This window comes from Bufo gargarizans, chromosome 9 (assembly GCF_014858855.1).
Source record: "Bufo gargarizans isolate SCDJY-AF-19 chromosome 9, ASM1485885v1, whole genome shotgun sequence".
Taxonomy (NCBI): domain Eukaryota; kingdom Metazoa; phylum Chordata; class Amphibia; order Anura; family Bufonidae; genus Bufo; species Bufo gargarizans.
This window is the reverse complement of record NC_058088.1, coordinates 12,414,859-12,427,271: the sequence shown is the minus strand read 5'-3', so window position 1 is coordinate 12,427,271 and position 12,413 is coordinate 12,414,859. Positions and strand designations below refer to the sequence as shown.

Genomic DNA, 12,413 nt, shown 5'->3' with positions numbered 1-12,413 from the left:
AAGGAGGTGCCTTATGAAGGGTTCACCTATTAGGGTATATAGCAGGGGGGCGGGTGTCACACTTCGGGGAACCCCTGTGTTATCCAGAGAGTAGACCCGCCAGCAAATGTCTATCAACATGGTCGGCCATTTATTTGAATGACTAGCATGTAATACTACATCTCTGTGTGTGTGTGGGGGGTAATGTATGGCCAGTTGTATCCCATTGTCACCCAACTTTCCTAGATACCAGAACGTCACATCTGCCCCCGCCATAGAGTGCAACATCCTCCCCTACAGTCAGCTAACCCCATTTCAGTTACAGGCGGTAAATCTCCAATGAGTACTCGCCGGCGGTGTTCTTCTACCACATTATACGCCACTCTGTAAACATCATAGCCCACGATTAACCCTTTGTTAGCTCTCAGCTATATATAGTGCATTAACTCCTCATTGCATCACAAGCTGGTGACAAAAGGGCCCCGAGGGCACTTCCCAGAATCCCTCGGAACATGAAAACTTGCCAAACAGCATAGCTCCCCGCCTCTCCGCCGGGAGGTAAACAGGGGCGGACACAGGTACATATAGAGGTACAGTATAAATGTATGGATGTCATCCAACAAGAGACAGAACCGACAGCGCGCACAATGTCCTCGACAGGCCCCTTCAGAGAGCTGCAGGACGGCTCCGTCTGCTCGCTATGTGGCAGTTACTTTCAGGACCCGGTGACCACAGAGTGCGGGCACAGCTACTGCAGGACGTGCCTGGTGGACCGCGCTGGAGGGAAGGATAACGCTGGGGGTCAGCTGGAGTGCCCGACGTGCGGACGGATGATGGGATGGAGGGCGGTCACCACCGACGTACGCCTCGGGGTCACCACGCGTATCGCCAAGAGGCTCAATTTTCAAGCCATGCCACCCAGGAGGAGGAGGATGCAGGAGCAGGTGAGAGCGCGCCTCGTTTTATGCCTCTGTAACAGGAGAGCGGCAGTCCCGTCCCCCGGGGCAGATGAGCAATATTTGGTTACATGAGGCCATTTGTGCCGCTTGCTCCTGTCAGAATTAAGGATCAATTAGCTTGTAGGAAACAAAGCAACCAGAAAAGCAATTATAAAAGTCTAATGGTTCAGCAGGACAGCACTCTGTTACCATGGAGACATTGTCTTAAAGGGGAATATAGATGCTGTTTTCCAAAAACAGCACCGCACCCGTCTATAGGTTGTGTGTGGTATTGCAGCTGAGCTCCATTGAAGTGGATGGGCTGAGATGCAATACCTTGGTTTGTACAGAAGATACTAATCAGAGAGTGTTAGGGGATGGCTCAGGCATCACACGTGTGCACCAGCAGATAGCCACACGTTGTACTGTACATGTTCCCAGAAATAACGATGGGCGCAACGTAAACTTCCGATATGCTAATGTCAGACTAATTACATGGGAACTGCATGTACCTCTACCGAAGTGGAGTACAGGTGTCAGTACACATGACAGGAAAGGCAACCAAACCGACCATGCATGGTGGGTGGGGTGGGGTGGGGGTGTCGACCGTCCCACAAGAGGTGATGTCGGGCAGAGAAGGATCGGACATGCTCAATATGCTTCTGTTCTCCAGAAATATAAGCCACCGACAGAGTTTTCAACTCTCTTCCCACTGCAAACATGTGCATGCTCGGCCAAGCTGAGTGTGCAAGTGCTCGGCGGAGTCAGGGAGAAGAATAGATGTCGGCTAAATGGACGCTCGGCCAACAGCTATTAAAGAAGCATGAGCAACTTCATGTCAAAGGAATAAATCACAGGACAGGGGAGTAATACTGTACATATAAGTAACAGGGGAGTAACACTGTACATATAGGTAAGAGGGGAGAGTAATACTGTACATATAAGTAACAGGGGAGTAACACTGTACATATAGGTAAGAGGGGAGATTATTACTGTACATATAAGTAATATGGGAGAGTAATACTGTACATATAAGTAACAGGGGAGTACTAATGTACATATAGGTAACAGGGGAGAATAATACTGTACATATAAGTAACAGGGGAGTAATACTGTACATATAAGTAATAGGGGAGTAATACTGTACATATAAGTAACAGGGGAGTAATACTGCACATATAGGTAAGAGGGGAGAGTAATACTGTACATATAAGTAACAGGGGAGTACTAATGTACATATAGGTAACAGGGGAGAATAATACTGTACATATAAGTAACAGGGGAGTAATACTGTACATATAAGTAATAGGGGAGTAATACTGTACATATAAGTAACAGGGGAGTAATACTGCACATATAAGTAACAGGGGAGTAATACTGTACATATAGGTAAGAGGGGAGAGTAATACTGTACATATAGGTAAGAGGGGAGATTAATACTGTACATATAAGTAACAGGGGAGTAACACTGTACATATAGGTAAGAGGGGAGATTAATACTGTACATATAAGTAACAGGGGAGATTACTACTGTACATATAAGTAACAGGGGAGTAATAATGTACATGTAAGTAATAGGGGAGAGTAATAATGTATATATAAGTAACAGGGGAGTAATACTGTACATATAAGTAACAGGGGAGTACTAATGTACATATAGGTAAGAGGGTACAATAATACTGAACATAAAAGTAACAGGGGAGTAATACTGTACATATAAGTAACAGGGGAGTAATACTGTACATATAAGTAACAGGGGAGTAACACTGTACATATAAGTAACAGGGGGTAATACTGTACATATAAGTAACAGGGGACTAATACTGTGCATATAGGCAAGAGGGGAGTAATACTGTACATATAGGCAAGAGGGGAGAGTAATACTGTACATATAGGTAAGAGGGGAGATTAATACTGTACGTATAAGTAACAGGGGAGATTAATACTGTACATATACGTAACAGGGGAGTACTAATGTACATATAAGTAACAGGGGAGAGTAATACTGTACATATAGGTAAGAGGGGAGATTAATACTGTACGTATAAGTAACAGGGGAGATTAATACTGTACATATAAGTAATAGGGGAGTAATACTGTACATATAAGTAACAGGGGAGTAATACTGCACATATAAGTAACAGGGGAGTAATACTGTACATATAGGTAAGAGGGGAGAGTAATACTGTACATATAGGTAAGAGGGGAGATTAATACTGTACATATAAGTAACAGGGGAGTAACACTGTACATATAGGTAAGAGGGGAGATTAATACTGTACGTATAAGTAACAGGGGAGATTAATACTGTACATATACGTAACAGGGGAGTACTAATGTACATATAAGTAACAGGGGAGAGTAATACTGTACATATAGGTAAGAGGGGAGATTAATACTGTACGTATAAGTAACAGGGGAGATTAATACTGTACATATAAGTAATAGGGGAGTAATACTGTACATATAAGTAACAGGGGAGTAATACTGCACATATAAGTAACAGGGGAGTAATACTGTACATATAGGTAAGAGGGGAGAGTAATACTGTACATATAGGTAAGAGGGGAGATTAATACTGTACATATAAGTAACAGGGGAGTAACACTGTACATATAGGTAAGAGGGGAGATTAATACTGTACATATAAGTAACAGGGGAGTAATAATGTACATGTAAGTAATAGGGGAGAGTAATAATGTATATATAAGTAACAGGGGAGTAATACTGTACATATAAGTAACAGGGGAGTACTAATGTACATATAGGTAAGAGGGTACAATAATACTGAACATAAAAGTAACAGGGGAGTAATACTGTACATATAAGTAACAGGGGAGTAATACTGTACATATCAGTAACAGGGGAGTAACACTGTACATATAAGTAACAGGGGGTAATACTGTACATATAAGTAACAGGGGACTAATACTGTGCATATAGGCAAGAGGGGAGTAATACTGTACATATAGGCAAGAGGGGAGAGTAATACTGTACATATAGGTAAGAGGGGAGATTAATACTGTACGTATAAGTAACAGGGGAGATTAATACTGTACATATACGTAACAGGGGAGTACTAATGTACATATAAGTAACAGGGGAGAGTAATACTGTACATATAGGAAAGAGGGGAGATTAATACTGTACGTATAAGTAACAGGGGAGATTAATACTGTACATATACGTAACAGGGGAGTACTAATGTACATATAAGTAACAGGGGAGAATAATACTGTACATATAAGTAATAGGGGAGAGTAATACAGTACATATAAGTAACAGGGGAGTAATACTGTACCTATTAGTAACAGGGGAGTACTAATGTACATATACGTAAGAGGGTACAATAATACTGTACATATAAGTAACAGGGGAGTAATACTGTACATATAAGTAACAGGGGAGTAATACTGTACATATAAGTAACAGGGTAATACTGTACATATAAGTAACAGGGGAGTAATACTGTACATATAAGTAATAGGGGGTAATACTGTACATATAAGTAACAGGGGAGTAATACTGTACATATAAGTAAGAGGGGAGAGTAATACTGTACATGTAAGTAAGAGGGGAGAGTAATACTGTACATGTAAGTAAGAGGGGAGAGTAATACTGTACATATAAGTAGCAAGGGAGTAATACTGTACATATATAAGAGTGGAGAGTAATACTGTACATAGAAGTAACAGGGGAGTAATACTGTATATAGAAGTAACATGGCAGAGTAACACTGTACACATAAGTAACATGGCAGAGTAACACTGTACACATAAGTAACATGGCAGAGTAACACTGTACATATAGGTGGCATTCTACAGGTTAATAAATGTGTTTGTCGCACAGGCTTCTACTATTGTATTTATGAGTAGCAGAGCTGAAGGACATTGTATCTAGATGTAACAGGTGGCGCAGCAGAGCTACATTGTGTCAGTGTGTAACACACGCAGCTCTGCTTCACGGAGGATCATCCGCCTACAGATGTGTCATGTAAGTCCCCATAATCGTCCTTCCCACTGGTGCTGGAGATTTGTTACCATTGTGTAAGGGACATTATCTATCAGAGATATCAGTTCTTATACACTGCTGCCCATCTAAACATACAGAGCTGCAGTGTAAAGCATGGAGGAAGGGACAGAATGCAGGAAAATAGGGGACGATATCTGTCCTGGAGGACAAGAGGACACCAGTCAACCAAGGTGTTGCCCATAATATCCAATCTGGTCACCGCGGTCACATAGTAACCTGACATCTTTTGATCCCACCATGAAACCCTTCTTTTTCACTTCTCTGGGACCCTCACCCATCAGAAGAACGGGGTCCTGTCACCCTGAGCTCGCCTTCCTGCAACTCTTTAAAGCTCAATAGTCTCTTCATTGCCCTGTTCTCCTGGTGGTTGAGGTTCCCAAGGGTGGGTCCCCCATCTGTCAGCCATTTCTGGCATAACCCTGTGATTATGGAAGTGCTTCCTCCCTCTCTGCTGACTTTGTACATCGCTCTCTGCTCGTCTTCCACTGTTTCCTACTTCAGTGCTTCCTTCCTCTCTGCTTCCATTTGCTCACGATTGTCAGCAGATCTCACCAAATGTGTGGATCTGCCAATGATCTGCCTATGGCCGGCTTACGTCTCTGCTTCCCCTTCAGGCCACATTCTTCTTACAACCCACATTGTTGTCAATGAGAAATCCCTGCTCTGGTTTATGCGATCCGGATCTGTCAGTGCGCGGATTTGGAGTCCACATCACTGGAAAAAAATCGGCATGTCTGAGGCTACTTTCACATTAGTGAAAAACGCTTCCGTTACTGATAATACAACCGTCTGCATCCGTTCTGAACGGATCCGGTGAACATTGAAAGTCAATGGGGGACGGATCAGTTTTCTATTGTGTTAGATTGTGGCAGAGAAAACGTCCCCATTGACTTACATTTTGGGTCATGACGGATCCGTCTTTCTCCGCATTCCAGGACAGAAAGCAAACTACAACATGTTGCGGTTCGCTCTCCGGTATGGGAATGGAACGGAAGGCATTTTGGAGCATTCCGTTCTGTTTGGTTAAGTTTTGTCCTCATTGACAATGAATGGGGACAAAACGGAAGTATTTTGTTCCGGTATTGAGACCCTATGACGGATCTCAATACCGGAAAACTAAAACGCTGGTGTGAAAGTAGCCTGCGGATAGAAGCATGTGCAGCCGCAAATCTGTGGCAGAAATCCAAGGGTGAGTCTCATTTTCTGCCATGGAGTCCACTGCAGGTTTTTTTCTTTGACGGAACACACGCTTCAGTTTTTGGGTGCTCCCTGTTTGCACGGCTCCCTGTCCATACTCCTTCTTCCAATTGGCACTGCTTCCCTTTCATATTGATTCCTCTTCATACTACTTCACTTTTGACTGCTTAGCAGAGCCTCCCTGGGCCGGCAGTGCAGTGGATGGGAAAGACAGCACTAGATCCTCCGAGGCACTCTCTATTGCAGGGAACACCAGCCAAATGGAAGTTGAGGTGCCCTTGATGGTGTAGATGTTTAAGGTGCTTTGGTGGCTGGGCCTCTGTGTTCGTGACGCCAGCACCGTAAGGTGCAAATGTTGAGAGTAGTAGCAAGGATGAGGAGGCAGTTGTTGCAAAACAGTTGAACATTTACTGAATCAATCGTCTCAGGACAGTTATAGCAAAGGTTATAATCCCGATGTTACTTTAGCTGAAATTCCTTAAAATAGGTCTGACAATTGTCAGTTGAGGAGTTCTCTTAAGGCCTCATGCACACGACCGCTGTGTGCATCCGCATACGTTCAGTCATTTTTCACAGTTTAGCGGAGGTCCCATTCATTTCTATGGAGCTGTGAAAAAAAATGATAGTCCTCCGTTTTTTCTCCGCGTCCGTGATTCGTGATTCCAGTCCGTCAAAAAATTTTAACCTGTTCTATTCTTGTCAGTGGAAAACGGAGGACGGACCCATTCAAGTCAATGGGTCCGTCCAAAAAAACTGATGCACAACTGGTATGTCATCCGTGTCTGCGTCTGTGTCCGTTTTTTTCTACAAGACCTTGGTGTAATAAAATTACACTTTTCATTAACCTTCCTTTTTTTCCCCCTGTCAGACAAAAAAAAAGGATACACAAGGAAACACAACTGAAGCAAAATCGGACACGGACAACTGAAGCCAAATCACTGACAGTGAAAAAAACCCTGTCGTGTGCATGAGGCCTAATGCTGTTACTTTACAGGCAAAGAATGGGTAGATTTGCACTAAATCCACTTTCTAGCACTCAGGTACTGAATATAATGATTTCCTATTTATCTTGAGCAATCCAATAAGGGCGTTCTCCCTCGTGGCAGGCAAACTCTCTGTTACATTATTTGATGCAGGATGCTCTCCTGAAATATTCAGGTTCACTATGTTCCAGGTGTTTAGTGGAAAAGGATAATTCTGCGCACTAATTATCCAGTTGTGTCCAGGTACCTTTAAGTTCCTACTGGTCACTGGTGCTGGTGAAGTCCCTTGGCTAGACTCAGCTCTAATCTTCACTAGACTTGCTTCATATTCATACTCAGACTTACTGTCTGTGCTGGGCTGCTGTGACTCCTTGGTCTGTCATCTCCAGGCTTGATCAGGGCCCAGAGGAAAGAGCGGCCGCTACATTATGGAACTTGCCTGTTCTCCTCCTCTATTAGCTTCCTTCTCCTCTCTCTCTCTCTCTCTCTCTAACTACTTCACTTCCTGTTCTAGACACACCCAAGCTATAAATAATATGTGGCGCCAGCACCACCTAGGGGCGAATAGATGTAATGACAATGCCAGCCTGATATTAGGAAAATACAATATATTAAATACATTGAATATGACATTTAGCAGCAATTTAAAGTGCCCACACACAGCACATAATTGGGACACTGCACTTTCTCATTGCTTCCCTCTTTTCTGCTTCCCTCTCGGCTGCCTGCTGTTTGCACTTCTTCCCTTTCAACGTGTTTTCTATTCATACTCCTTCACATTAGGTTTCTTCTCACCTGCACTGCTCGCACCTTCCACGTTCCTTCCCTCTTTTCTGCTTCCCTTTCACACTTCCTCTTGGCTGCTTCCACATTCCCATCTCTGCAAGAGGAATAGAAAGATGAGACGTCTAATAAAAGGCAATAAAACTCACCGACACTAAAGATGATACGATGTGACTGCATGTCCTGAGCCTCATGTGAGTCCCTGATATAAGCAGAGCCTACAGCTCCCAGTGTAATATATACCCAGGGGGTCGGCATGACCCAGATCCACTGCCCCCCCTAGTGGTAGCTCTGCTACATTCATATGTTTCCTCTATTTTCTAGAACATGTAACATTGGAAATCAAGAACAAGGAAACATTTGATGATAAAACATTGATTTTAGGTAGTTTACCGAGTACCAGCGCGTCCTCAAAACCCGGGACAGGGTGCCGCTGCCAGCACCTGACAGTATCCCAAAAATGGCAGATTCTGATAATCTAATAAGAAGGTGCACATTGAATTTGAAAGCAATGACCAAACCCAGGTCAGATGCCTACAGCGGGACACCAGACACCCCTACTAAATACCACTAATCATCATGAGTGATCTACACGGACAGTGCAGGAGATACGGAAACAGTCAGCAAGGCGCGATGGCTGCCAGGCGATGCTTACTGTAGCTGACTCATGATGATTATAGATGTGCTTCCTGCCCTGGATTTGGTGGTCGCTTTCATACTGGACGCCCAGCTCCTCCTTACTAGATCCTCTACTTGGTGTATGTGGAGCCGCCAACCTGTCCTGACCACCGGCCTCCGCCATGACGCAATGTTATTGTATTGCGTACAATCGATACTGAGCGCCGTTACTTCCTGCTGGGAGGAAACCACGGCCAGAATTTTAAGACCAAAAAAAAACAAAACGCTTCTAGAGAAGTTTTCATACCTCTTAGGACCAGTTCACACAGAGGTTTTTTTGGGCGCTGATATTGGAGCGTTTCCGGCTCAAAATCAGCCTCCAAAATAAAAAGTCTTAAAACAGCCCCCGCTCATTTCAATGGGAAGCAGCGTGGAAAATAAAAGCAGCATGTCCTATCCTGGGGCCGAATCCACGCTGAATCTCTCACTGAAATGAACGGGAAGCATAAAGAAAACTGCTCTGTACATGACCTTGCTTTTTTGGCGCATGAATCTGTGCTGAAAATGCATTAATTGAAAAAAAAAAAATGTGTAGAAAAAAAAAAGCATTTTCAAAGGAAGGGTGAAATCTGCAGCCAAACCGCATCCATTTTGCACCAAAAACCGCTGTTAGAAATTGTAGTTTTTGGTGCAGAAATGCACAGAAAACTGCAAGGAAATCTGTGCCGATCGTCTGCACGTTAACCTGCACCCGTGTGGAGATTTGTGGACATGAGAAATGTCAAATCTCATTCCCTTTGCTGGTACTGTAGTATTTCGGAGCGTAATCCGCATGGTGTGCATGAGGCCTTAGGCTACTTTCCCACTAGCGTTTTTTGGGGATTCGGCAGGGCTCAGCAAAAACGTTTCCGTTACTGATAATACAACCGTCTGCATCCGTTATAAACGGATCTGAATGTATTATCTTTAACATGGCCCAGACGGATCCGTCATGAACACCATTAAAGTCAATGGAGGCCGGATCCGTTTTCTATCGTGTCTTGCTCCGCATCCCATGACGGAAAGAAAACCTCAGCATGCTGCTCTCCGGTATGAGAACGGAACAGAAGGCATTTTGGAGCAGTCCGTTCTGTTCAGTTCCGTTTTGTCCCCATTGACAATGAATGGGGACAAAACGGAAGAGTTTTTTTCCGATATTGAGATCCTATGACGGATCTCAATACCGGAAAATATTAACGCTAGTGTGAAAGTAGCTTAAGGGGGCATGTGGGATGTCACCTGGGTGTTTCTACTTCATACCTTTCAACCTTCCTGGGTTTTATTGGATTTAAAAATAATAATAATATGGTCTCAGTGGGGGTGGGACTCATTTAAAGGGATGCAGCATGGGTGTTTCTGCATGATTTGTTACCGGGGGACAGAAGACAGCTTCCCATAACCTCTGACATGGCTGAAATGGTTGCAAATTTCTACCCTGGGTTATAGTAGGAGAAGCATAACCTGAAACATCGGGCCCCAGTGCAGAATCTGTAATAGGGCCCCTACCTACCATGTGCCATTTATCTTATGGCAGAAGAGCCTTTCATTTGCCTGGCACCACTATGTACCCCTTATATCTATCCATGCCCCTGGGTAGGAAGGGCAGGACTGGGTTTAGGAGTCCAGTGGGCGGTCCTATTAACAATCACACAGGGAAGGCTGTCAATCATTGATTAGGTTTATGGAAAGGACATACACAAACAGGGAGGGGGGGGGGTAGGGGTTTAGTCCTCTTATTCGTTGTCGACGTCCAAGATATTGTAGTTCCGCAGCAGGCTGTGGATAAGTCTGCGGCAATCCAGGATGGACATGCTCTCCCTCCTGAGGATAAGCCGGTTCCTGGCAAGCCCATTGTGCAACCATTTTACAGCTCCAATGCATTTAAAATAATGGAACAACTTTACAAATACCGTACCGTTTTGTGTTTACAGCTCTTCTGCAGACCTATGGTGTGTGATTACTAAAAAAATAAACTCCAGCCTGTCTAATTATGCCCCTCTTCTTGTTTAAGGACACATGGTAGAAGGAGGCAGCAGCTAGAGATATAGACAAAACGGTAGGAATAAAAAAAAAAAAGGATTATTAGCTAGTTTTTTTATCTATTGGTCCCTGGTACCCAAATATCTACTTTAGGCCTCATGCACATGACCGTATGTATTTTGTTGTCCGCAAAAAATCCGGATGACGTCGATGTGCATTACGTATTTTGCGGAACGGAATAGCTGGCCCTTTATAGAACAGTACTATCCTTGTCCCTAATGCGGACAATAATAAGACATGTTTTTGCGGAACGGAAATACGGACATACGGAAACGGAATGGACACGGAGTAACTTCTGTTTTTTTTTGTGGACCTATTCAAATTAATGGTTCCGTCTACGGTCCCAAAAAAAAAGAAATGGACATGGAAAGAAAATACATTCCTGTGCATGAGCCATTAATCGCCGCTACCCTGCAGTATGTACTGACATACATTCCTAAACTTTATCTTCTCTTTTTCTCCAGGAAATCTAGAGGCCGGCAGAGCAGAAGACGTTGGTGTTTTGTCCTGGACGGATTTCCAGTCTGATATGACAGCCTGCAGAGCATCGCATTTTTGCTGCTGATGCCGTGGGATCCACATGTTATTTATGTCTATGTATTTATGTTGTATGTGCTGTGGTTGGATGTTTTTTGTAGTAATGTATATAATACACAGGTATGTAATAAATCTTTTGTATATATATAAAAGACGTTGTACATGGATATATAACCCTGAATTGTCTCTGATTTATAGAACCGGTCACATTTGTATCGTTCGCTTGTTATATTGTTTGCTTAAAGTTTTATGTTGCACAAAAAATAAATTTTTGGTTTATTTTTCATGTTAAAAGTTATATTGAAAAATTCTTGAAATATACAGCGCCTCCTGTCACTTAACTGGAAGTCATCTCATTATCATCACAGGCAGAAGAGCAACAGACCCGGGTAACGCAGGATCACATCAGCTCCCCCTCCCTCTCCCTGCACTCGTTACAGAGCACTGTCTGTATTCAGCAAGATGGCTGCCCCCATCAGGGTGGACACCTATTTTGTTTGGTAGCCCAGTATACGATAGAGGGACATCCCAGCCTCATGTACCCTAGGACCCCCCGTAATTTAACCCTCATGAATCTCATTTAAACCTAAAGTACATCACAAGTATCAAGTGCACATAACCTAAAAATATTCTACATATTTCAAACCAGCCCCTGGATCTGAATACTTTTCTAATTGCGGGTCATTAAAAATTGAATATAAAATGTTAGCTGTATAGCGCCACCTGCTGTTTGCTCTTTTTCTAATTCCTCTGTTCACCTCACTAAGCTGGACGCACATGCTCAGTTCAATCCTACAACTGCCACTAGCTGCAGCAGACAGGACACGCCCACTGCGAAAGGACACACCCTTATGCTGCCACCTTGAAATAAATCTAGCAGAGAAATTGGAGCAATGAATGGAGAGATCTTTGGATTTATATGAGGCATGGGGCTCGTCCTAACCTTGTTAGAAAGAGGCTGTAATGTACTGTATGATTTTCATTTTTTACATTGATCATGTAATAACCCCTTTAAGCAGTCGGGAAGGGGGAACTATATGGTAAGAGAGCGGGGACTGAACTGCAATACCTCTTATAGCAGTCTCTTTGATGCTCTGCAGCACATCTTGGCGGGTCTTGCATACACCAGGCGCTCTTTTTAGTCTCTGTAGCTCTTCTGGTCTGTTATGTTGCAGGGCAGTGGCTTCTTCCTCTTACTGTGCCCTTTACTGATTCTCAAGCCGGTCCCCTGGTGACTACAGTCTGCTGCCCGAGCTCCCAGGTCTCC

General features: G+C 43.6%; 1 protein-coding gene across 1 annotated transcript; it reads left to right on the top strand.

The window, feature by feature from the left end:
• Positions 1 to 577: 577 nt before the first annotated feature.
• On the top strand, positions 578 to 11,395 carry LOC122919590 (RING finger protein 39-like). Its single transcript, XM_044268687.1, has 2 exons — positions 578 to 923; positions 11,074 to 11,395. The coding sequence occupies exons 1-2, from the start codon at positions 585 to 587 to the stop codon at positions 11,080 to 11,082; spliced, it is 348 nt and encodes a 115-aa protein (XP_044124622.1). The 5' UTR covers positions 578 to 584; the 3' UTR covers positions 11,083 to 11,395.
• Positions 11,396 to 12,413: the final 1,018 nt, after the last annotated feature.

Coding starts and splice junctions, on each gene's coding strand:
- LOC122919590 (XM_044268687.1), top strand. CDS start 585: ATGGATGTCATCCAACAAGAGACAGAACCGACAGCGCGCACAATGTCC.